At 54.7% G+C, this 24,977-nt stretch overlaps 2 protein-coding genes across 11 annotated transcripts; both read right to left on the bottom strand.

Moving 5' to 3' along the window:
- On the bottom strand, positions 1 to 6,962 carry GRAMD2A (GRAM domain containing 2A). 3 transcript variants are annotated; one of them, XM_085516020.1, is made up of 12 exons: positions 6,931 to 6,962; positions 6,572 to 6,649; positions 6,444 to 6,492; positions 4,907 to 4,979; positions 4,732 to 4,835; positions 3,914 to 4,012; positions 3,063 to 3,134; positions 2,160 to 2,222; positions 1,401 to 1,554; positions 1,145 to 1,244; positions 965 to 1,072; positions 1 to 879 (listed from the first exon to the last, which is right to left on the bottom strand). In XM_085516020.1, the coding sequence occupies exons 1-12, from the start codon at positions 6,945 to 6,947 to the stop codon at positions 876 to 878; spliced, it is 921 nt and encodes a 306-aa protein (XP_085372146.1). In that variant the 5' UTR covers positions 6,948 to 6,962; the 3' UTR covers positions 1 to 875. The 3 variants fall into 3 exon arrangements, with proteins under 3 accessions (XP_085372146.1, XP_015728014.1, XP_032302844.1); XM_015872528.3 differs by lacking the exon at positions 6,931 to 6,962 and having other exon boundaries at positions 6,572 to 6,919; XM_032446953.2 differs by lacking the exons at positions 1 to 879; positions 6,931 to 6,962 and having other exon boundaries at positions 961 to 1,072; positions 6,572 to 6,813.
- A 226-nt stretch (positions 6,963 to 7,188) lies between these two features.
- PKM (pyruvate kinase M1/2) lies at positions 7,189 to 24,458 on the bottom strand. 8 transcript variants are annotated; one of them, XM_015872372.3, is made up of 12 exons: positions 23,828 to 23,886; positions 20,646 to 20,705; positions 20,264 to 20,433; positions 19,806 to 19,897; positions 17,242 to 17,373; positions 16,816 to 17,002; positions 15,784 to 16,054; positions 15,182 to 15,332; positions 14,005 to 14,157; positions 10,970 to 11,136; positions 8,119 to 8,300; positions 7,189 to 7,869 (listed from the first exon to the last, which is right to left on the bottom strand). In XM_015872372.3, exons 2-12 carry the CDS (start codon positions 20,684 to 20,686, stop codon positions 7,763 to 7,765), a joined length of 1,653 nt encoding a protein of 550 aa, XP_015727858.1. In that variant the 5' UTR covers positions 20,687 to 20,705; positions 23,828 to 23,886; the 3' UTR covers positions 7,189 to 7,762. The 8 variants fall into 8 exon arrangements, with proteins under 8 accessions (XP_015727858.1, XP_085372103.1, XP_085372102.1 ...); XM_085515977.1 differs by lacking the exon at positions 10,970 to 11,136 and adding an exon at positions 10,348 to 10,514; XM_085515976.1 differs by lacking the exon at positions 23,828 to 23,886 and adding an exon at positions 21,409 to 21,469.
- Between the last annotated feature and the right edge of the window lie 519 nt (positions 24,459 to 24,977).

Below are 24,977 nucleotides of genomic sequence, written 5' to 3'. Positions count from 1 at the left end.
TGCTAGAAAAATCACCATTTATTATCATTTAAAATAGTTCACAGCCTGGAGCCGGGCAGCCAGCTCTTCCCCAGGGCTCAGGGATTTGGCCCCAACAGCACTTTTAGTTCCCAAAAAACAGGAAAAATACAACAGAGAAATCGCACAGGTGTCCCTTGTCTCCCCAGCACACCCGACTGTGAGCTGAAGGGAAGGGTTCAACAAATGGCTCCGCACGGTGACAAAGGCTGATACACGTACGGACACATGGCCATGGCTGCTCTCAGCCAGGCCTGTTGGGACATCTTAACGAGGCAAGCAGGGCTAATGAAGCCTTGGTCCAGCACCATTCCCAGGCACGGTCCCCAGCAAGGACGCCCGTTGTGGAGGACCCTAAAGTGCTTTGTGTGCCCCTTTGCTCCGGGATGGAGGGGCTCAGGGGAGCATGGCACCCCCCATCCCTGCGGCGTCTGGGTGGAGGAGGGGGTCAGAGAGACAAAGAGAGCGGTGCAGCTGCACCTGCCCCAGCTTCACACAGGGCAGAAGCGGCCCATCCACGTGTCACAGGGCCCACAGTGAGCCTCGGGTCATCTCAACCCTCATCTGGAGTACAAACCAGCATCGTTTTAGCAGCAAGTCTTAAAGGGAGGCTTGTGTTCCCCCAAGACACCATCCCCCAGTGTGCCAGGGAGGAAAGGGGTTGGCGGGGAGTTGGCAGCCGTGGCCATGAGCCAGCAGGTGGCCCTGTGGGGAGCAGGAGTCTGGTCCCATGTTATGGCCAAGGGGATGCCAGGCCACGTGCAAGTCACAGGGTTCAGCTGGAAGATGGCTCCAGCCCCTCTGGCTCTGTACACAAAGTGCTACTGCCTGGTCCTCATCCTGTGCTGGAGTGACGGTCACCTGTGGAAGAGTGGAGTGAGCAGCTGGGGAAAGCTGCTCTGACTCAGAATATCCCCAGGCTCACACTGCCCACATGGTCCCTCACCTCCTGTGCCCGCGGGAGAGGTAGTCCCGGTTGAGGGAGCAGAGCTGCTGCTCCAAGCGGAAGATGCGGAACGCCAGGTAGGAGGAGGACACGACCAGCAGGCAGATCCTGGGTGGGAGGAACAGTTACAATGCTCACACGCACCCCACATCCCCATCCCACCTCCCCCCACGCACTTACAGCACGATGAAGATCTTGAGGAGCTGGTAGTCGGAGGGTCTCAGCTCCGCCACGCAGCCCTGCTCGGCCTCCAGCTCCTCCTCTGTGTTTATTGCACTTTCTGCAAGGTGAGAGGAGTCAGCATGGGCAGTTTCTGCCCAGTGAGCCCAGCTCCTCCTGCCTGGCATCTCCATCTCACGCCCAGCATCCCCTCCTCTTCTAGCCCAGCACGCCCAGCTCCTCCTTCCCAGCATCCCCACACCAGCACAGCCCTCACCTGAGGCCAGGGGCTCCTCAGAGGTGAAGCTCTCCTTGGCACTGAGGCTGCTGACAGAGGTCCGGTGGATGCACTGGTAGTCAGCATCGGGCAGGGACAGGGACAGCGAGGCAGGGGACACCTTCCTCCACTTGCCCTCAGGAACAATCACCTCCTGTGGAGATCCCTGAATGAGCGATGCCACCAAACACCCCCAGGCAACCCCTGAGCCGCAAAGAAGCGCTCTCCTTGCATGTGTTTTAGCAGGAGAGTCACACAGAGCTCACACGGCGTATCCTGTGGGTCACTGCCCCACGTCAGCACACAGGGGTCCAACGCTGACAGCCCAGACCCCCTAACCCTACAACAGGGGTTGTCTCTAAGGTCCCTTCCAACCCGCACGAGACTATGATACTATGAACAGGGCAGCCCCACAGTGGCTCAGTGATACTTTGAGCACCCCCAGAGCCACAAACCAGGACCAGCACCAGCTGCAGCAGCTCCTTGAACATCAGCCACAACAGAACAAGGGGGCCTTTGTCCCATTCTTTTGGCTGATCCAGTCGCAACGCCCAGCGTATTATCAGTGATGGCAACTGCAAACTGCATCAGATCAGGAGGCTGCAGTGGGAGCAGAGAGGCGCAGAAGCTGTGTGTCCATCAGCGAGCCCCAGGGAGCACCCAGCAGTGCCACATTGGCTGCACACCTCCCACATTTTGGCCTTTGCTTTTAAAGCATTGAGAAAGAGCCCTCAGCATACAGCGCACCCTGACCCTTACCAGGGACACGGCATCGGGCTCCTCCGTCAGCTCCTTCAGGCTCAGGCTCTTCTTACTCGAAACCTGGAGGGAGAAGAAGACAGGGTTAGACCACCTTCCCTCACTCCAACGGGAGTTACAGAATTACATTCTGAGGTTTTCAACCAGAGTGCTGTTATGCAAAGGAGGTGCTTTAATGCTCACAGCCTGGCATAGGGTGCTCAGAGAGGCAGAGCTGCCCCATTCCTGCAGACACTCAGGTCATGCCAAGGGGACCCCTGAGCACCTGATGGAGCAATGGGTTGTCCTTGTTCATTGCACTGGCAGATTTAAGGGTTCCTTCCGACTCAAACAATTCTGTGCTCTGACAGAGATGCTTTCCATTTCCCCAAAAACCCTACAGAACATAGAGATGAACCGTGGAGAAGGAAAACAGGAATACTGGAGCAGGTGGCAGTGGCTCCAGCACCGCTTTCCATGTGCTTCAAAGGCAGAAGGATTGCTCCTGGCACCTCTCCACTCCAGCCAAAGGAGCCATGGTTTCCTCTCCATATCAGGCTTTTTAATTCACATTTTTTACTTTGTGGCATTTTTCCCCCCGTGTGGATAAGGAGATCTGGGGAAAAGTAAGCAGCACACAGTGGTGGAACAGGAATAGCCACCAGATTATAAGTACTGCCTCTCCACACCCTGTGAGGGCGAGCACAGGAACTCCGAGGGCTCTGCCTCACTCATCTGTGACCCAGAACAGGTCACAGGGACAGGACACTGTGTGACACCCCAGGGACAGGTCACGTCCTGCTGGAACGCTGAGGGCAGGACTGGCCCTGTGATGTTCAATGGTGTGCCCAAAGCAAGAAATAAAGCAGTGGGATGCTGGGATGGAAAACAGCAGAGTGGGATGGGAGCCACGCGCAGCGTTACCTGCAGGTGTGTGCAGACCCTCCGCAGCACGTCATATACACTGTCACGGGAGATCAGCGACACGAAGATGTACTGCAAGAGAAAGGGGGCAATGGGAGGGGCTTCCCTCAGCCCTGAGCTCAATCCCTCCTACAGACCAGAAAACAGACTGATGTGCCCAGGAGTTCTGAAGCGCCAGTTCCCCATCTGCAGGGCAGGCAGAGACATCTTGCCCTCAAATCTGCCTCATTGTGAGCCACGTCCCCCTGCCCTCCCTGCACCACCTCCCTGCTCAGCTCTCCAGCTCTATTTCTGCAGCCAGCTCAAGCTTGGGGCAGACTTTTTCAGGGCCAGTTTTGCTCCCCATGGCTCTGACTGGCACCCGGACTGACCAGAGGGATCCCAGAAACAGCAGCTCACGTCAGCTCAGCAGTGCAGAAGGGCTGCAAAGCAGCAGCTGGGCTGAGCAGCCCTGAGCCCATGCGGTGCCACGGTGCCACCACGGAGCGCTGCCAGGAGTGGGCGCAGGGCACCCAGCAGGGCTATGTCAGCACATTTCAGCAGGCAACAAGCAGCGCATGTTAAGAGCTCAGCCACAGCTCACACTCAGCCAATTAACTGTTCTGTGTCAGCCTAATTGTGGCCCAAACCCTCTTCCCTCCTCAGCTGTAAGAAGTTTAAAGGTTTATCGGAGCCTGGCAGGGATTGGCTGAGCTCAGCTGAGTTTCGCTCAGTGTTTGCTTCGGACAGAAACAAAGTGAAATACAGAAACAAAAGCAGAACTCCGTGTTTGCCCTGGACAGCCGCCAGCATAGAGCTGAGCTCGGTTCCTCAGCAGCCCAGCAGGACGGAAAGCCCCAACACCGCAGTACCTTCCTGCTGGCAGTGGTGGTGATGGCCAACCCGTTGGGCAGCAGCCGCGCCGTCTTGTGCTTCTTGATGAGCTGCACGGACACCACCGGGATCACAACCTGCAGGCAAAGCACACGGGGAGCACGATCACTTTGGGAAGGCGGGGACACGGTGAGTTACGTGGGGAGCTGGCGCTTCCCAGAGACTGCTTTGTTTTCATTAAAGGTCATGGCAACCCCCCAGCGTTAATCTCAGCTTGGAGTCGGTTTCTGCCTGACCAAAACAGCGAGGACGCGGGGAAACCACCGTCCAACACAAACACAGCGCGTCCCAAAAGATCACTGCGAGAGCTCCTGCAAACAGGGCCGCAGTTAAAAGCAGGCAGGATGCAATCTGCAGAGCTGCAACGCGCTCAGCGCGGCGAGCGACGCACTGTGCCTCTGCAGATAGATTTGTTTCAAGCTGCCGACATAAATAATGTAGTTCTGCAGCCCAGCTTGAAAGGAAGTCGCTTCCCTCAAAGATCCCTGTCAGCCACAACATCAGTGAGGAACATCAGCGTAAATCAGGCAGAAATGCCAAAAGAGATTCACAGCCCCTCCAGAATCCTCTAGAACCTTTCAGCTCTTCACACCAGGCTCTGTCTGGGGGGATTCTGCACCAACGCAGTACTTGGCTCTCCCAGGCAGAGCCTGCAGGTCACCAGAGAAAGAGGCACAGCCAAACTCAGTGCAAAGCACTGAAGGGAACATCAGTGGCTCATGGGGAGGGGAGAGGTGAAGTTCTTTGGGATGGGGCAGTGGACACGGGGGGAGGGCTGCACTGGGCACCACGTTACCTTAATGTCCTTCCCAAAGAGGTTGGCGTAGAAGCAGAGCCAGTTGGGGGATATGTAAAGACGCCCCTGGATGAGGATGTCCCTCTGCAGCGCGCAGGAGCAGACTGTAGAGCAGAGCGGTGTCAGAGCACGGCAGCCCCACAGCTCCTGCCCCACACCGCGCTGCGCCGCCCACCTTTCAGCACGCTCTCCTCCGTCGGGATGTCCTTGAACAGCTTGTGGTACTGGGAGTTGTACTTGCTGGCAGTCTGCAACAGAGGAAAGCAAAACAGTGAGGAGGAGGAGGAGATAGGAGCACTGGGGAGAGGACACCAGACCCAGCTCTACACGGCTCAGGACAGTCCCACAGACATTCCCTGCAATAGCTACAAGCTGCCTAAAGAGCTGCCAAAGGAAGGAGGGAGGCTCGCTCTCCATGATGCTGCTGATGGATGTTCCTCCCTTCTGCCCCACAGAGCAGTGCCACACTTGCTTTGTGCCTGTCGCGCCGTGCCATGGCAGTCTGTGTTGCGGTCCCTCCTCGCTGCACAGGAGCAGTGGGCAGCCTGGCAGCAGTGCACACCTCCAGGTGCTCCAATAACACTCAGTTTCAGCTCAAAGTGTGGCAGAAGCTCAGTGACTTGCACTAAATCCACTCAGGCTGCGCAGGCGGGTTTTTGCCCCCTGCCCCTCCGCCAGCGCTCGTGGCACAGTTGCAATCCAGGCAAAGACCCGAGGGAGACAGCGGGCAGGGAGAAACGCAGCACAGCCCTGCACCAAGGTCACCCCTGCACCACGCACCTTGCCACTGGATCAGTGCAGCTCTAAGAGGATCAGGATCAGCATCACCTGGGGGCGGCCCAGACCTCCCCCTCCCCTGTCACCCCGGTGCTCTGGGGGCACCGAGCTGCCCTCAGCCCCAACACAACAGGAGAATTGCCCGGCTCCCTGGCAGCCTGCCTGGCACTCAGCCCTCCCAGATGCCTCTGAATAATCGGCCAAATATTTGGCTAAATATATCTGCTCCGGGACAAGGAGCTGCTCCCTGCCAAGACAAAGTGGGGCAGCCCTGAGAACCCGCTGCCCCACAGCTGCAGGCACACAGTGCACCTGGATGCTGCCTCCTGCTGCGCCCAAGTGCTGTCCTCGCTGCAGGAGCAGGACACGCTCCAGATGCCCACCCGCTCAGCGTGGCTTTGGATTACGGGGCTGATCTCCTGCGTCACGACACCAGCTGGAGGGTTTCGGCGGCGCTGTGCTGCGCACCCGCGCTCTGAGCACACACAGCCGGGCTGCTCCGGGTCCTGGGCAGCCCTGAGCCCCGGGGCGCTGCTGTGCGGGGACACGCTGTGCCAGCCGGGTGCTCCCCGCATCATTCTCAAAGCACCAAACCCAACGGGGGGAGCCGTCCTCGGCTTCTTTTCATTCCCCGATCGCTTTGGGCTGGAGATGAGGAGAAAAGCTCCAAAAAGCTCCAAAAAGCTCTAAAAAGCTCTAAAAAGCTCCAAAAAGCTCCAAAAAGCTCTAAAAAGCTCTACCTCGGGCACAGCGCAAAGAACCACACGGGCTCCACGGGGAGCGGCAGGATGCGCTCACAACCAACACTTCGTTCTGTTTCCAGCCCCCGCGGCCAGCACGGAGCCCATCACAGAGCCCAAAGCAGAGCCCATCACGGAGCCCAGCACGGAGCCCAGCACGGAGCCCAGCACGGAGTCCCGCCGTCCCGGACTCACCGCTTCCCTGTGGCACTTCTTTCCGTCCTCGTCCTTCAGGGCCTCGATGCTGCGGGCAGATCAATGCTGGGCTCAGCGCGGTGTCTGTCCGCGCCGTGCCGTGCCGTGCCGATGCAGCCGGCTCTCACCTGCCGTCCGTGTGCTCCGCGCTGCGCTCCCTGTGCGCCGCCTGCAGCCGGTCTCGGCCCGACATGGGCCGGGGGCTCCTGTGGGGCGCGTCCCGCTCGTGCATCGGCGCTGCGGGGCGGCCCGTGAGCCCCGACCCGACGGGACGGAGCCGCTGGGCCGGGGCGCCCCGCTCGGCGCCGCCTGGACGCGGGGATCCGCTGCGGGCCGCAGGGAGCGGCGCCGTGACGTTCCTTGCCCGGCCCTTGTCCCGGTGCCGCGTCCCGGTACGTGCCGGGGGCCGCTCTCCCTCCCGTCCCCTCCCCCCCCCCGTCCCGCTGCTCCGCGGGTCCCGAACCCGTGTCGCTCCCGCCGCCCCTACCTGCCCGGCGCCGTCATGCCTCGCGGCGCCACGCCGCCCGCTCATTGGCCGCCCGCCGCCATGCCCCGCCCCCACCCCGCGTTCCTATTGGTGCTGCTGAGCTCGGTCCCTTCAGAGCAGCGCACCGCCCTCCGCTCCGATTGGTGGAGGCCCGGCCGTAGCCCCGCCCCCTTCCAGTCGCCCCGCCCCTTAAAGTGCCCGCGTCCTCTTTCCGCCCGCAGTCCCGCCCCATCGCGACACAACACGCACCAAGCGCCGTGCGGGGTGCTCAGCTCTTTATTGACGTGCACAGTGGCGCTCCACAACCCGATACACCCATCGGAGCCAAAAGGGGCCCAGACAGAAGGAACAGAGGAAAGGTGACAACGGACAGACACCACTAAGGGCAGGGGCTGATGGAGATGAGCCGTGCCCCCATTGCCCCGCACACAGAACAACGAGCAGCACCTGCTGGAGCCGGGAGCAGCTTTGGAGTGTGACCCAGAACCCCTCGCACAGGGGCACCAGCCGGGGGAGCCGCGTGTGCAGCAGCAGAACCGTTACCACGAGCACCAGCTCCTGCCCATAGACGGGTAAGGAGCAGCACAGCCACACCCTGAGGGCAGCGCTAAGCTAAGGGGAGCTCGGACATGGCTTAACTACAGGGAGAGGTCTGGGAACAACTACACACTTCAAGTATTCTGAGTGATTTAAGGTCTCTTCCCCCGCTGCTGCACTCGGTGGTGTTGAGCAACCTACATCCACGCTAAGGACAAGGAGGATATCACAAGCGACTGCTGGCCTAATGCATGGGGAAGGAGCGTGGGGGTGAAGAGGTGGCGGTGCCGGCAGCTCATGGCACGGGCACCACCCGCATGGTGTTGGTGTAGCCGGAGCCAGGGCGCCAGCCCGTCAGCACGATCACCAGGTCCCCAGACTTGAAGAATCCACGGGCTTTGCCTGGGGAAAGAGAAGGAAAAAGCATCAGCATCTGGGTCTGCTCACACCCCCCTTCTCTTCCTTATTGAAGCAAACCTGGTTTCCTGCTGGCAGCTATTTCAAGGCTGCTGTGACGAAACCAGCGTCCCATTTCCCCATTAGATGCAGTGCACTTACGCAACCGCGCTCCCCACATCCCAACGGCCGCACTAACGCTGTGCTGCACGTCCTGCTGCAGCCCCCAGAGCAGGGCAGGACCACGGCACTCACCAACATTCATGCCCAGGTTCACACGCAGATCCACATCCTCTGCCCAGGCATCGTGTGCCGGCTCCTTGCACAGCACAGGGAAGATGCCGCGGTACAGGTGTGCCTGGCGCGCTGTTCGGTCATTGCGGGTCACAGCGATGATGGGAGCCCGCGGGCGGTACCGGGACACCAGGTGTGCAGACCTGTAAGGAGGGCAGCAGACACAGGGTGAGACACGGCACTGCAGCACAGGCACAAGCAGAGGGGCGGCCCTGCCTGCAGCACAAGGCTCTGCCACTTCTCAGTGTGCCAGGCTGGGACCAGAGGATGCTGGCACAACACTTTGCAAGAGCCAAGTTCTACCAGCAGAGCTCAGCACTCAATCCCTCCATTTAGCAACGGGGCTGAGCAACACCAGAAAGCAACAGATCCTACCCAGCCTTGTGGGGGGAGACTGTCACACCCCCACATTTCAGGAGTGCCATCTGCATGCTTTGGCCCCAGACACAAGCAGCTACTTGTCTCTGTTGCTATGTGAAGGTGGCTGGCTGCCATTTATTCTGTCCTCTGCAAACTCTCCCTGGCATCTCAACTGGAACCCTGCAAGTTTCCGCTGTTCTTGTCAACCCCCACTTCAAGGCTGTGGCAGCAGCACTGTGAGGAAGATGCTTCCAGAGGACAGAATCCTGGTCAGGGAAAGGCAGTCACCCCCAAAAATGGGTCTGACCACAGCCCACCAATGGGTTTAAGTTCCAGAGCAGCAGCCAACGTTTAAAACCACGTGCTCATCCCCAGATGCGCTGCTGGAAGCAGCATTGAAGCATCTTCACCTGGTCTGAGTGCAGGGAGCACTGGGCTGCTCTGAAGGAGGCTGCTACCCACACACAGTGACCAAAGACTCCACACAGCAGGCAGCACACACTGGGTGGCAAACACAGCCTCCCCTCCCTTGGGCTCTGCTTGTAGAAGCCAACAAAATTAAAGCTGCCCGGCCATGCCATTTACAGCTCCATCCTTCTGACACACATGCCAACAGCCTCACTAGCTTTTGCAAACCTTGTTTTCCGCAGCCAAGCTCAGCAAGAACTCGGTTCAAAAGCCCCCAGTTCACACATGCCAGCTCTCAGACAATCCTCCCCACACAGCAGCTCTAACAGACACAGGTACTCCAAGGCTGTAACAGAATCCACAGCTAAAAATATTCAAATACCAGAGTTCAAATCTTTCCAAAAAGGTCAAGTGTAAGACTGGAACCTTTCACAAAGAAACTTTAGAAGGGTATCCACAACTCACTGCTCATACAGTTGTTTCTCATCTCTGCACAAAATGGCTGCTTCCAATCATTCTAAGCTGTAAGTTCAGGTTAAGGGTTCACTGGAGGGTTCTTGAGGCAGGCCGTGCCCAGCATGCACACGGTCACGTTTCCGCTGCAGCACTAATTCTGCTCCATGTAAGATACTCAGCTTCTCTTCCAGAAAGTAGTTTGAGACTTATGGTCCAACACGCTCTGAGCGTGGCTCCTCTAGATGGAAAAGCTCACAGCCAGGCTGTATAGCCCTGTGCTTCGCTCCCACTCAACAGGCAGAGCGGTGTATCAGCATGGCTGGTCAGAAATCCTTCCCTACAGAGCTTCAGTCTGCATCACTGCCTCACCTGGACACGGTGCTGAGCTCACCTGGCTGCACAGGAAGCTGGCTGCCTGCTTCTTCACAACTACTCACAGGAAGGCTTTGGGAAGCTTGTGACAACTTGCAACGCATCCAGTCCTCCTGCCTGACAATTCTGGTTTAGCATCCTCTCTTCACCCCTCTTGTGCTTAGGGGAGCTGGCTTGGTGCCCAAAAGGCTCAGCAGGGTAGCAGCCAAACTACAGCTCCTTCAAGAGGACAAAGCCTTGATTGAAAGGGAAAGATCCTGCATCTGCTGAACTTCTACCTCTACTGCTAACTTGAGGACTTCTTGCTAAGAAGCTGGAAGCTGCAGCACTTTACTTTTCCCCTCCACTCCTGGCAGAGGTGCTGTGCAGAACAGGAAGAGGCAGGGCCTGGTGCCGACGCCACGCTGGCAGGCTTGGAAACCCAGTGCTGCATATGTGCAGATGTTTGAAATCTCTGCCACCTCTCAAGGAATCGCTGCTGCCAAAACCTGGGCTCCGCTGCTCCAGCTTTATTTCAAGGCACAGTGTGCAGGTCTCCTTCCCCCAACTTGGTCACGGAGCCGGCATGACCCGAGGGAGCCTGTGACCTCCTACCTTCCAGACTTGGTGAGGACAATAATGGCCCCGCTGCAGCACTTGAAGGACGCTTCCACAGCGCCAACAGCAGCGGCCTCGGTGGGATCGCAGTTCAGGGAGGTCAGGCGACGCAGCTCCTCAAACAGCTGCCTGTGAAAGATGGCGGCCTCTGCCTCACGGGCAATCTAAAAGAGCAACGTGCATTCGGGAAGACAACACTCACGTCAGTCACTCAGCACAGGGTAGGGCGAAGTGCTGTCACAGAGGTGACACACAGCTGCTGCCAGCTTCTGGCTTTCAGAAGAGTTGCCAAAGAGCCAAAATTGGCTTCAGCACCACCTTAACCAACAAGCAATTTGATCCTCCAAGTTTTTCTCCCCACTTGGTGGCACCTCACCCTGCTGAGCCCACACTCCATTGCCATGCATGCCCAACTGCCAGGCACTCTTGCTCTGCTCCTACCTACCTGGGACCCTGCCCTGTGGGTACAGGAGCTGCATGCTGCTTGCTGAATGCCTGCAATGTTAAGCGTGGTCTCATTCACGCAGTGACTGACACACAGCACGTATCTAACCTGCATGCTGGGAACGAGCATCAGTTACCTTACGCAGCCTAAGCTTCTCCCCTCTCTGAGCCCTACCTGCCGGACTCTGTCATAACTATCAGAGCTGCTGCTACGCATTTAAAGGAGGCCTCCACCGCGCCTGCTGCCATGGCATCAGCGGGCTCCCTTTGGTGTACATTGTGGCGTAAGATCTCTTCAAACAGCTGACGATGGAACATTGCGGCCTCAGCCTCACGAGCAATCTGCAGGCCCGAGGAAGAAGGGCAGAGAAGAAATGAGTAAAGAAAAAAGGAAAAGGTAGACCAGAGCAACATGAGATCACATTAATTTCCTTAATTGCACAGTAATGCATGCAAGAGGATATTAAAGGTCAGGCTGTGAAACACTCTTTGGCTCTCAGGTGCAGTACTGCATGTCACAGCTGCTTTGGCTGCCCCACACCATCCAGCTGGCAGGTGTTTTAATGGCAGCACTTTTGCTGTATTTTGGACTCTTCTCAGAGCAACCAAACGCAGTTTGCTTTTCAGGGATTACAACTGAAGCCCTCAAACTACACTTTAGTGTGGTTGCTCATTTCACTTCTTGGTAGATCTTCCCTGGAAAGAGAAGATGCGTTCCCTTCCTGGCTTCACCCAGTTCAACTAAGAGCCAAAGAAGTTTCACCTCCAAGTGCTGTACCAACTTCTCTTTCAGTAAGAAGGGAACAAACAGAAGCAAGCCTTCCTTACAGGGCTGCCTCACCATGTAAAGCGAGGAATTTACGCCAGGCTCAGACAGGCCAGAGGTGCACAATTAAAGGACTTCTGGTCACAGCCTTAGCGTGTACAACAAGCTCCGTGATTTATTCATCCCAGTACCATGAGAATCACATTAAGATACAATTCCCATCTCAGAAAGCTGCACTTGTCCTTGACAACCCGATAAAGAAGGCTTGCAGAGACTAGACAAGCATGCAAAGGTTGATCTTCTGAAGGACATTTCATCCCCTTTCTCACAAATCTGAACAGCTGCCACACAGTGCACAACAAGCTGATGATAAAGCAAAGATTGTAGTGCCACTGTCATGGAAGCTTTCCACTTGGATCCCTTTTCCAATAAAAACTTTGCTACTCTGGTGCTAATGGATTATTTTTCATGATGCAGGAATTATCCCTCTTCCACAGATACCAGTTTAAGCTAAAGCAGTTAAGTGTCTTATGTCTAAATATAAGAGGACACGTGACAGACAGGAACACAAGCTGCCAGTCCTAAAGCATCGGTTTTGCTTTTGCTGGCTCACACTGTCAGGTCAAATGGAATACGGAGTACATATCTCTACCTGAAAACGCTGCAGGCACTGGCAGGCAGGCAACACACCTTCAACTTCCAGGCCAAAGGAAGGTAGCTTTGCGCATTACATGCAGAGTGAATCTGAGTTTAGTGGGAAGGCTACTTCCCCACTGCCAAGAGTCAGCGTGTGTGTGCCCAAGTGCCTGCTCTGACGATGGCTTCAGAAGGGCACAGCAATGCCTCACTGCACATCACAGCTGGCTTTACTTGCATGGAAATAGTTAGTGTTTGCATTTGGCATGCAGGTAGAGACTGCAGGGTGGGAGAGGAAAGGGACTGGAAGAGCCATGCACAGCACTGTCCTGTTAGACAGGAGGGCCACGTCAGCATTTGACAACTGCATATCATCAGCTGCAAGTGGAAGGAAGCCCACTGCAATAAGTAGGAAACAGCCTGCACAACACTTGGAAACTCACTGCCAAACTGCAAGCACTATTTTTGCTGCAGGGATGCCAGTCAGGAAACAGAAAGCTCATTGCTGCAAAGCTCACTGGAAAGTGATTGCTTTGTGAAAGCCCACAGCAACCCAGCAAAAGTCTAGGAGAGGGGAGTTAAAGTATTTCAGTGGTGCAAAGGGTGCATGCCCTGCTCATTCTCGGTGCTGCTGATGACCTTGCTGCCTGTGAGTATATTTAACAAGGTAAATCTAGATTTGCTCCACTGCAAAGTAGGTAAAAACTTTTCATCTCTGGGGGCCTGGCAGAAGGAGCACCATTATCCCCAGCCCTGCAGGAAGACCCTGCACACACAGGGAGGTACAGAGCCACAGACTCAGACAGGTTGTGCCATATCTAATTAAGCTTTCAGGCCAGAATTGCAGCATTCAAGGCAGTAAGTTCCCAAATCGTGGTAGGCAGATTTAGGCCTCAATGTAGGGCTGAAAGACTAAGGATCAACTTTTTTGAGTCCTCAGTTAGAACTCAGCTTTTAAGCCAGCAGTCACTACCCAGTAGTTAAGTCATGTTTTATTTCCTATGTGAGAAAACACCACTCCATACTGACCAGATAAAAGATATTAGAAAATCCACTGCAAGCAGAAACTCTAGCTAAGTGCTTTTGTCTGTATCACCTGAACTGCAGGTAAAATTATCATGATTCACAACCCTCACAAGTGGGGAAAACCAGTACCTTCAAGATGCCTGGCATCAGGATTTTTGGTGAACTGAAACACAAGCTGGGTTAACTTAAGCAGAGCAGAACTTTCTGGCAGTTCAGGCATGTAAAAACATGGGGCTGTCAGCATTTGTGCAACAAACATTGCCACCACCAAATGCATCAGCTGCTGGATGCAACACCTCAAGCCTTCTTCCCACCCTGTACCAATACTCCCCCCCCTCCTCCCCCAACCCAGAGGAGTCAGCTAACACTTTGTTATCTAGACAAACACTGCTTAACAAGCAGCTTCCTGACCTTGGGCAAGTTTAAGGCATTAAAAACACTAAAAGGCACAAGGCATTCAAAGATATCCATACCAAGGTAACAGCCAATAAGCCATTATCTTGGCCTTAAATCAAAATGAATGTGGTTCAATTGAAGTTTTAGATCTGAGCACTGTAAAAGCAGCTCTCAGCTCCACCTGACAGTAGCATGCAACATTCAATGCAAGGTTCCAGGCCCTCAGGGCCACTTTAGGTAAAGCAAATCCCATGGTGGAAACATGAACCAAGGAACTGCTGCTTTATGCCACTAGGTGCTGCCACCTGCACCGGGCATTTACATCTTTAGGTATGGGCTCAGATGGGAGGCAGAGCACTGCCACCTGCATCAGGATGGATACTCACAGCATGCTGCATGCGCACAGCCTCCAGCGGGTAGTCTCCCTTGGCGGTCTCCCCAGACAGCATGATGCAGTCCGCTCCATCCAGCACTGCATTGGCAACGTCACTGCCCTCAGCACGGGTTGGGCGAGGCTTCTTGATCATGCTTTCCAACATCTGCAGGTAAACAAGTCCAAAAGAGTCAGAATATAGCAGAAAGAAGGGGCTGTTTTTTTCAGTAAGGCACCTCCATACACATGTAAAGTACAAGATATAATCTGACTTTCAGCAGTAGGGAGAGACTCACTGGTGCCAAGGGAGATACATTCTTCCATAGTTACAGAACCAAGAGGGGCCTGCTCCCTAACAAGCTCTGAATTAAAACAAAAAAGACAACACAATTTCTTCCCACTCTACACTTACTCCTTTTCTGAAGGGATTTAACTACACCACGGATACTGTATTCTCACTTTTCAATTCAACTTCTCAGCACCAGGGCTCAGTCCAAGGAACCCAACTCATTTATTGCAGCGTATGCGTCTGTCCCTTTCTGAGGTTGCTACTAACACGATGTTCTGGTTGGGAATACGTGGCTGGTACATCCAGAATCTCACCTAATGATTGCCTAGAACCAGTCTGCACAACCCTCCCAGAAGCACACACCTCCACAGCCTGTGCCCAGAGCAAGCTCTGCTAGAAAGTCAGCCCTGCCAGTGCCTAAGGAATGCCTGCTTGTGATCTGTACTAAAGCTGCAGAGTATCATCTTCCTCCTACACTTGCAGCCCCCACAGTAAGATCATATTGTTTTTTTCAGTTCCTTCTAAAGCTGCAGCATGAGTGCAACTTTCAAAAGACCTGGGACACAGCGCCTCAGCAGTCCTTCTGTAAGACACAGATGTGCTGCCCTATGATGCAAAGTGCAAGTTTTTTTCCCCCAAAATTTGTTTGGTCACAGCTCAAAAGGCTCATGTGGTACAAGGTTTTAAGGGGGTAGAGCCTTCAGCAGCCAAACCTTAATGGAAAAGATCCGAAATCCCTGATTTGCCTGAAGATGAGTTGTTCAGCTACTGCAACACCTCTTGTCTTTTGCTTCCCACCCGCTAGCAAATGCCATCAAGGACCTGCCCCCAGAATCTCCACAGCACAGCTGCTTACACTCCCACCCAGCAGTTATACAAGCTATCTTTGTGTTCTACACACCTGAGTGGCACAAATGATGGGTTTGCCAGCTCTGTTGCAGCGCCCAATCATCATCTTCTGTGCAAGGAAGACTTTTTCAGCAGGGATCTCAATACCCAGGTCACCACGGGCCACCATAATGCCATCACTGGCCTCCATGATCTCATCAAACCTGACAAGAGGAGAGATTTGTTATCCCCTTTGTTATGAGGGTGGCCCTTTGCTCTGTCCCCATCCTTTTCTGAAAGGAAGCATCACTGTAGAGCCTGATTCACAGATATCCTATCAGCACACTGACCTTCCAGGTGCTATTTTGGTACTCTGTAATACCCAAAGAGGAGGAAAGAAAACAAGGTCATGCCATAGGACAGTTTCCTAAGCTACATATAAACAGATTAAGAGGAACAAGAGTTCATTTCAGACTGAGACATTCCAGTCTAATGGTCTGTCACAGATTTGGTGACTCCATGCACTAGCTCACCAGTTCACATCCAGAGCACTGACATCTGAACTCACACATACTACAAGTGATGTAGATTTCTGAGGAGATGCAGTGTGAAAGGGCTGCATCCTTCTGCTGCTACAGAGTGAAGGACTCACAGTGACACTCATGCAAAGCTCACCTGCGCACACCCTCATGATTCTCAATCTTGCTGATAATCTTGATGTGCTTTCCCTTTTCCCCTAGCACCTCCCTGACAGCATGGACATCAGCAGCTTTGCGGATGAAGGAAGCGAACACCATGTCCACGTTCTGCTCCACACCAAATTTCAGGTCCTGAATGTCCTTCTCTGAGACTGCAGGCAGGTCAACTGCAGCACCAGGAAGGTTCACTCCCTTCTTACTGCCAAGCATGCCGCCATTCTCAATCTCAGTCATAAGGAAGTCCTTTCCTGAAACAGACGCATTCCCACAGTAAGAGCATAGCAGCGCACGCTCCCCACCACCAGTTCCCACACCCCATCCTGTCAAAGCTGCCCAAGAACAACAGTGATTACAGCAATCACAACACTGCTCTCCTTGGACTCCCAACACACATGAGTTGAAACATACCCATGGCAGCACGGCATAAACCCACTGTGCTGCTTTTGGGAAAGATGTCTCTTTTTCCCCCCCATGCAGAGAACACTGGGGCTGCCTCCCTCAGAGAACTAGCAGGCTGTGTTTCTGCACATGGGCATCCCATAATATCCAAGCACCTCACCTGCACACTCTGGGGTTACAGGAGATACCTCCAGGATTGGGCAGATTTTTGAATCCCCATGAAGGAAACAGTGGGGAAATAAACTTTCCCTTGAACAACCAGTAAAGCTGGTTCAGTTTCTAACCACAAAACATACAAGTTTCATGTTGTAAAATTTGCTCAACTCTCAGTAGGAAGTATGAATTAACACAGTTCAATAGGCATAAGCACACCCCCCAGATATTCATCTGTAAGAGTGGGTTTTGGATGACTAGTGAACACCAGCTCAATTACCCCAAGCTGAGAAACTTCTTTTTAAGTTTAACAACTCATAGTAGTACTGACTTAGATCTCAGTGCTCATTCCTTCAATGCAGAACTTAAAGAACCATTCTGGAGGGGAGAACATCACACATTCTAAGGGAAAAGCAAACAGGCAGAGCTAGCAAATCCTATGTGAGCTGCTACACACCTTTCTCCTTAACCAGCAGGGAAATGAGACCATCATCCACAAAGATTTTGCTGCCCACGTCTACAACTTTGATGATGTTCTTGTAGTCCACCCACAGCACGTTCTCATCGCAGTTCTCCATGAAAGCATTGTCCAGGGTCACTTTGAGAGATGCGCCCTTCTTCAGCTCCACCTCTGCTGTGCCACTCTGCGTGTCAAAACAAATATTTCAGAAAAAAACATGGGGGAAAAAAGCCAACCCAAGCACACAGCTGCCAGCCCAGCTTGCAGCACTTTGTGCAGGCTCTTTAGTACAAATGCCAAACACTGCACACAATTATTTTGTTCTTGTAAGATAATCCTTGTCTAGAAAAAGCAGGCCATGGGAACAATGGTATCTAGTATGAGGCACTGGAAAAGGTGGGGGTAAATAAAAGAGTAACTTACTCCCTTGATGAGTCCAGTTCGGATTTCAGGTCCCTTGGTGTCCAGTGCAATAGCCACAGGTCTGTAGGTGATGGGGTCAGAGGCAAAGCTCTCTGTAGCCTCTCGCACATTCTTAATTGTGCCCTCATGATACTGGAAAGGAAAAGAAAGGGAAACTTTCGCTGACTTCTACTCCAATGCTCATGCTACATAACCCAAATACTACTCAAAGCATGATATAACATTCGCTGGAGGACTGACACACCAAGAAAACATCACAGCTAAGTGACAGTTGTACGTAGCTGCTGTCCTCTTCCCCTCAGAGTGTGAAAGTGAAGGTGCCCCACTGCCTTTTGACCCCCACTATCAGTCCCACAGACACAACTGAACCAAGGACTCTGCTGTCTGGCATATGGGTGGACACTCACAACTCTGGCTGAAATCTCCGCTGCAACAAGGGATTAACTCAGAGGATATTAACCCTTTATATATTTGCATCTTATTTTGAGAGCTAAAGCAACCACAGCCAGGAGTTCAAAGCTCTGTCACTGAACACCACGCTCCAAAACCCTTCCACGTGCACAAGAGCATTTTGTTAGTACTGCCAATGTCAGAACAGTTTCACAGGGAAATTCCCATCCCAATCATCTCAAACAAGCTTCAGACGATCATCAAGTCAGGTTGCTATCTAGTTTAAACAACACTAGAGATAAGCCTGACAGAGTTATGCAATACTTGGCAGACTCCGGAAGATAAGAAATGCCCTTTCCCCTCCCCATGGCATGGGCTGACAGCATGCAGCCTGAATCACCTGGCTGCCCTCACATCACCTGCCTTGGGATCAGGAAGATGCAGCTGCAGCAAGCTGTGCTCAGGTTGGTGTGCACACCCTCAGCCACAAACACACTGCAGTTAACTCTTAAGAGCACAAAAAATTAAGTTTGCTATTAAAAGCACAAGTGGAGTCTGAGGAGGAACCTGGTCCTTCCACACACCACAGCTGTGACTGAGAGGAAACATGTCTGAGCAGAGTCTGGGGCTTGTCTGCTCTCAGTCACCTGGGACATTTTATTACTTGATACAGATCAATGACCAGCTCCTAGGGACTCTGACTTCCTTGAGAATTACACTCAACAGGAATGCTGACAAGGGCTGAAGTAAAAGCAGACTTCCTCCATGAGAGAGCTTCAAGGTCTAGCATCTGGTTAGTTGCTAACTCAAGCCCTGCTAGGTGTTTTAGAATAAACACTGGAACTGAAACGTGCACAGCACGTGAAAACCTCAGGCAACTGTAGTGGACAACAGAGTGCTTGAGGATCCAGAAAAGAACTCAGATTTGCCTGGTTAGAGCTGACAGATAAACTGGGCAGGAGATTGCAGCAAGACCAACCACTGTCACCTAACCTCCATCTAAACCAAACATGCAATTGGGCTGCACTTCTCCCCAGGCTAAGCCACATACCCTGTTCCTTCACCTCAGCTAACAAGCACACCAACCACAGCACTGTGCTATGACAGCTAAGAAGGCTCAGGCTTGACCACCAACTCCTTGCTGAGCCTCCCGACTGGTAGCAGCACATGACCTGAGGGGTGAAGTCAGCCCATACAGCCCTTTACATTGAATTTTGGTTAGCTACAGCGTGCACACTGCTGCTACTACAGGCTAATACAGCTATGGTCCAACGGCTGCGCACAGCTAAACACCAGACCTTTTGGTTTCTGCAGTGCCCTGTGGCCTTTAAAGGCCGTGAGGGCGAGAGGTCAAGCTGTTACACACCTCAGGGCTCACAGTTCACTAATTAAAGCCACAGACAACTGTCATTTGGTTACAGTTTGACATTTTAAAGGCTGGAGGGCAGCCAGCATAAGAACTCTTCTCAATGCTGAGGGTGGCATTCTGGGCAACCCGGAACAGGATCATCTGCTCCTGTAGCGTTGCTGAGGATTTCATCTATTTATATCAAAAAGGGCTCGTCCACCAGAAGCAGTGTTGATTTCTTCTGACCTTACTCTTAGAAGTTTATTGCCCCTCATAAGCGAGGAACTGCTTTCCTCATGACTACCAGGAACATAACCTGAGCAGCTGGCTAGCCAGGCAAATCCAGAAGCTCAATTCTTTCAAATGCACACACTAATTACTACAAATATCTTTTGAGACAAGGTTATTCACTGACTGTTTCTAAAACCTCCAGCAGTGAAGCAGGGTGACAACTGATAGTTGTGTACTGCTGCAGAGGTGCACAAGTAACTCAGAAGCAGCAGCCTTGTAAAGCAAATGTGAGTTCACTTCCCCATGAGGGTGGGGAAGAAGTGAAGGAACTCGCACATCAGCTATCTGGCTCCCAGGTAGAGGTAGGTGCACAGAAGGGTGTGGAAACAACTGCTTCCAGAAAGCACTGAAATGTTATCAGCACTCTTGGTATTTACAGCTGGCACACTTCCCACAAGCATAAAGTTTTGTCTTCCTACACTACCACAGCTGCTCTGGAGTAAGCTGGATTTCCCTTGGTCTCCTCTTGCAGGAAGGAAGGAAGGGATCAGCAGTCACAAGTTCAGGGCAGTGTCAGCCCCATCCCCACCCTTACCTCGTGGGTGCCATGCGAGAAGTTGAGGCGGGCAACGTTCATTCCAGATTTAATCATTTCCTTCAGCTTATCCACAGAGCGGGAGGCTGGGCCTGAAAGGAGGAAACAGTTTGAATATTAACTTAATAATATGATAATGAGACAACCCACAAACATCAGGCTGTTTCACGTGGAGGCATAAGTGAAGCACAGTGGATACAGACTGCTCAACATGAAAGCAGCTCCTTTGTCTTAACTTGACTCTAGGAGCTCGTTTGAACCCAACCAGTTCAGACATCACTGAATTTAATCCAAGCAATAAAACTGGGCAGGCAGGCATGGGAAAGTCAAGTCTCAACAGACAGGCACAGCCCTCGCAACGGATAAAGGCTGAAGCCATCCCACATTCCCACAACGAGTTTCACCAACACAAGCAAACACAGCTTGAGCTTACAATGTGGGATCTGGGAGCCACGTACCGATGGTGCAGATGATGCCGGTGTTTCTGGCAATGGTTGGCTCGGAGTCGATGTCCAGGCGGCACATGTGCTCCAGAAAGGTGTCTGCCATGGCAGCGTGCAGCTGCTGGGTCTGGATGAAAGCGGTCCCTGCATCGTGGTGCTTTGACATGGTTACTGATGTTCGGTGTCTGCGAGAGAAGAAAATGGTGCCGGGTTTAAGGGTCGCCCCTGCTCGTTCACCATGCAGAGACACCAACACACCCACGTGATGAATATGGAGGTAACAAGAAAGCTGCTACTGGGTCAGACTATCGTTATGTTCCTACTTGAGAGTCTTAGGTACAGGCAAGACACACTTCTATTTAAATGTCATTCCCCATGGATGCCACCCAAAGCTCACCTGCCTTCTATGCAGAAGTTCCCTTCATAGCTTCTCTTCATTGCCAGTCTTCCCCTGCAGCTACACAACGCAACAAAATTCAAGCGCTTCAGTGCACAGGCAGCGTGCTGCCCGCTCCCTGCCCGCTCTCAGCCCATCTCTGCCAGCAGCCCAGGGATCAAGGCAGCTGGTGTGACTGCAGTTGTGCTGCACACGGGGACACACCTCAGCACACCAAGTGCACCTAGGCTTAACCCAGCCTTTAAGCCCGCACAGATAATCAGACTTGAGTTGATTGAACACAACACCGGGGCAGACGATGCAAATAAGACAAAAGAATCCTTGAATGTCCTCCTCCAAATAAACAGCAGCAGTCTCCCACAGCCCCTGCATCTGTACGAAGCCTCCACAGGGCATAAGACTGGATGTTTCTGGGAGTAAGAAATCCCATGTTTGCCTCCATGAGACAAAAGCATCCCCAGAACAGCGGGGAAGGTCCCAACCCCATGAGAAAGCTGAAGTGAAACACTGATGTGTGCTGCAATGGGAGCACACCCGGCTGGGAATTCTGTCCTCAATCAGCAACGCAACTAAAACCTGCCTGTCCTCTCCTGCATTTACAGCCAGGTGAGACAGGACTTTGTGCCTGTGCAAGGCTCAGCTTTTCGCATGCTGCTGCCACCAGCTTCAGTGCATTGCTCCCCAAGGTGTGGGGGGCTGCTCACCCTCGGCACACTGCGCCATGCAGGGACACACTCCCATCTGGCACATGAACAAAGCTCACCATTTTTTTCCCCACGCTGCACCTCCATCTGCACAGGGCATTAATAAACCAGCAGCTCCTCTAAAGCTGAGCAGAAGGGAGCAGTGTGAGCACGGAGGTCCCTGAGCAGCCGCTCCCCCCTCCTACGTGCAGATCCTCTCGCAGGCAGCCCTGACTCACCATCACCTCATCGACGCATGAAATGGAGCGCAAAGATGGGCCAGCAGAAACCATAATTTGTCCTGGCAGGCGGCCTTTACCTCAGCCCTGCCAGAAGCTGCTGATTCACTTCAGTCAGTACAAGAAAGCCTGCCCACATAAAAGCCTCAACAAAGGCGTTTTATTACAGGGATGCCCGCTGCTCAGACCTGAACACTGTGTTTCAGCCTTCTAACATCTGCTGGTGCATCCTGGAGCACCTGCTGGACAGGACAAAGGGCCTCTGCCAGGAAACTGCCTCTGCAAACAGCAGCAGAAAGAGCCTGTGTGACTGCGGGGAATAGTGGCTGTAGGGAATAGGGCTGGGGAGAACAGAGCACTGAGTGCAGCTCATACAGGAGCACAGCCGCCCTGCTTTGGAGGCGGCTTCCTCCTTGTGGAAACTCCCCACCCACTGAAGTCATTTGTAAGTGTGATTTTCAAGCCCCGAAGGCTTTGCAATAGTCTAAGAAGGGAGGAGAGTTAAATTGCTTGGAGTCAGAATCCCCTGAGATTTTGCAGCCACGCAGTGACCTTGTATGGGGAGGACAGAAGAAACACGGCACCAGAATAAAAACCCAGCCACCATCTGCAGGGCTGCAGGGAGCCCCACGTTCCTCTGCTTCCTCCTGCATTCCAATTGCAAGGATGGATGCTCCAAGGGGCTGTTTTATAACCCCAAGAGGAACGTCTGGCATTTCCCACTTTTTGTCTTTTAAGAAACACCTGCAGGCACAGTGAGCTGAGCTGGGAAGGGGGTGGGGAGTAATACCTCGCAAAGCCTGATTCCCTGCACAAAGCAGCTTTCCTTTCTCGGGGCGTAACTCTTAAATCCCTCCAGGTATCACCCCATTCCAGGCAGGGCACGCTCAAAATGGCCGATGCCTCCCCGGCCGCTGAACATTCCAGAAGGGCCGGACCGTTGGAGGGCAGCGGGCCGAGCAGCGGGGTGACTCAGTGACTTACGGAACGTCCGGCTGCGGCATCCCAGCCGTGCCCGGGGCACGACGGAGGCTCAGCCCCACCGCCATCCCCACCCCACGGCCACGCAGCCGGGCTCCCAGCACGCCGCCAACACGGCGGGCCCCCCGGCAGGGAGGGGGGGATGACTCGTACTGCGGGAGGTTTCGCCGCATCCTTATGCAACTGCAAGATGGCCTCCAAGGCAGCCCTCGTGGGGACGGCCGGGACGGGACGCCGAGCCACAAGGCGGAGGATGAGCTTTGGGCATCGCGCTGCTGTGCTGCGGCTGCCCTTCCTAGAGGACAAGGGCACGGGGCAGGCTCAAGCGAAGCCTGTTTAATCAGAAGGGAAGAAGCGCGGGCGACGAACTTATGGCGTGGAGCTTATGCCCCTTATGCCCCGCGCAGCTCACACCCCCCAGTGCCGCCCATGCCGTACGTGCCGACCCGCACCGCGCGGCGCCGCCCCCTCCCCCCGCACACGGCAGCACGTGGTGGCGGCGCTCGGCCGAGCCCGTTCGTTCCTCCGCCTCCCGCAACCGTCCGACGGCGGCTCGGGAGCGGGCCGAGCGCTCACGGCGGCGGTTTCGGGCCGGCGTCGGAGGGCGGTTCCCCAGTTCTAACACCCCCCCGCCATCCCCTCCCGTTCCAGTGCCGTCCCTGGGGCAGGACGATGCCCGAACCCGGCCCCGCGCTCCCACCCGCTCCCCGAGCAGCGCTGCGCCTTAACGGAGCGGCACCGAGCGGGCTCCGCACGCCGCCCCCCGCCAACGAAAGCGCCGTAGCCCCATTCACGGCCCCCGAGCGCCTCAAAGGCCGCAGCGGGGCGGAGGGAGCGGGCAGGCGGCTACAGGGGGACGGATGGGAGCACGGGGCTGGGAGAGCGGGGAGCCTCGGCAAGAGCCGAGCGGGGACACGGCACGTGGCCGCGGCACCGACGGCTGAGTCAGGGCGGGCGGGCGGAGCGCTGGGGGCACACACGCACCTACATACACACACACCTACACACACGCACCTACATACACACACACCTACACACACACACACCTACACACACACACACCTACACACACACACATCCATCCATCCATCCATCCCTCCGCCGCCGCTACCCCAGCCGCGTGGAGCCGCCCTTCCCCTCAGCGCCCCCTCGGCGTCTCATCGCCCTGCCCTGAGCTTAACACTCCCGCTTGAACGCCGGGTCCGGCGACGATGACGGCGGCCTCGGCTACCCGCCCTCCTTCAACGCCCTCCCTGTGGGAGCCGGAGGCCGCCGTTACCTCCTGGTGCTGCCGCGGCTGTGCCCGGACGCGTCCTCTACGAGCCCCTCCGCCGCTCTGCACGCCGCCCCGCCGCAAAGCCAAGGTGATCCCGGCCGAAGCACCGCCCCGCGGATCCCTCCGCCCACTGCGCAACGGGGCGAACGGCCGGGACTCCTTTTTTCGGCGGACGCGCAAGCTGCGGAGGAAGCGCTTTAACTCTCACGCACCGCGCAGCCAATCAGAGGGCGGCAAGCGCAGCCGGAGAGCACGCGGGGGAAGAGTGGCTGCGGCCTTAAAGGGACCGCGCTGCTCTTAAAGGGGCCGCGCTGCTCTTAAAGGGGCCGCGCTGCTCTTAATGGCTCCGCTCCCCTCGGCTCTCCCACCCGAGCCCCTTGCCCACGGTACCTGCAGGGATGCCGGACCGCCGAGGGACGCCGTGAAGTGGCTCCTGCTGGCCTCTGAGCCACCCCGCGATGTCCCCCATGTGTCAATGGGGTTTTCCCCGAATCTAGGGGACAAAACAGGTGTCCCAGTGAGAAAAGGTCATTGCACCCATGTGGCTTCGTCACACATAGCCCCCCAACGCGGTGACACCCACAGAAGATGGGGTGCAGGGGGAAACGTGCCATCCCCCTGCTGCCAGCTCTGAGGTCTGGGGACAGAAATAGACACTTGGGGACAAAAATAGGTATCTCGAGTTACAGAGCTGGCCTGGGCACCCGAACTTGTCAGCAGCCATCGAGTTGGTGTCCCCATGGTTCTGATTGGTGTGGGGTGTCCCCAGGTCATCCCAAAAAAGGGAGAGAAAGGCAGGGACATGAGAACACTGTGCTGGATCTATGGGTACATGGTGCCAGCAATGGGGGGACCCTGTGCTGGGACCATAGGGACACTGCTGGGACCATGGAGGACCCTACCTGGATGTTCTGCATTGGGATCATCAGGACATTGTGCAGGGGACAGTGTGCCAGCACCACAAGTAGGGGCTCTGTTCTGAGGTCCTCTTGGGGTCCTTGTGACAGTAATGTAGCACCCAAAGTGGGCACCCAGTGCCACAGCCATGGGGACACTGTGCTGGTGACACTAAGTGGAGACCATGGGGACCAAGTGTGGGGCCAGAGAGAGTGGGGGCAACCATGAAGAAACAGGGGAACCTGTAGGAACCCAG

Source organism: Coturnix japonica, chromosome 14, assembly GCF_054131305.1.
Source record: "Coturnix japonica strain WE chromosome 14, WE-NBRP24, whole genome shotgun sequence".
Classification (NCBI taxonomy): domain Eukaryota; kingdom Metazoa; phylum Chordata; class Aves; order Galliformes; family Phasianidae; genus Coturnix; species Coturnix japonica.
This window is presented reverse-complemented; position numbering and strand designations above follow the sequence as displayed.

What these genes read in the sequence shown, in the direction of transcription:
- GRAMD2A (XM_015872528.3), bottom strand. Translation starts at nt 6,675, where the DNA reads ATGCACGAGCGGGACGCGCCCCACAGGAGCCCCCGGCCCATGTCGGGC. An exon ending in GCGGAGCACACGGACGGCAG is followed by an intron (nt 6,493 to 6,571) that starts GTGAGAGCCGGC and finishes ATCTGCCCGCAG; the next exon opens with CATCGAGGCCCTGAAGGACG. An exon ending in CCACCACTGCCAGCAGGAAG is followed by an intron (nt 3,135 to 3,913) that starts GTACTGCGGTGT and finishes TTTCTCTTGCAG; the next exon opens with TACATCTTCGTGTCGCTGAT.
- PKM (XM_015872370.3), bottom strand. Translation starts at nt 24,438, where the DNA reads ATGGCACGTTTCCCCCTGCACCCCATCTTCTGTGGGTGTCACCGCGTT. An exon ending in TCTCGCATGGCACCCACGAG is followed by an intron (nt 17,374 to 19,805) that starts GTAAGGGTGGGG and finishes TTTCCTTTCCAG; the next exon opens with TATCATGAGGGCACAATTAA. An exon ending in AATCATGAGGGTGTGCGCAG is followed by an intron (nt 15,333 to 15,783) that starts GTGAGCTTTGCA and finishes TCCTCTTGTCAG; the next exon opens with GTTTGATGAGATCATGGAGG.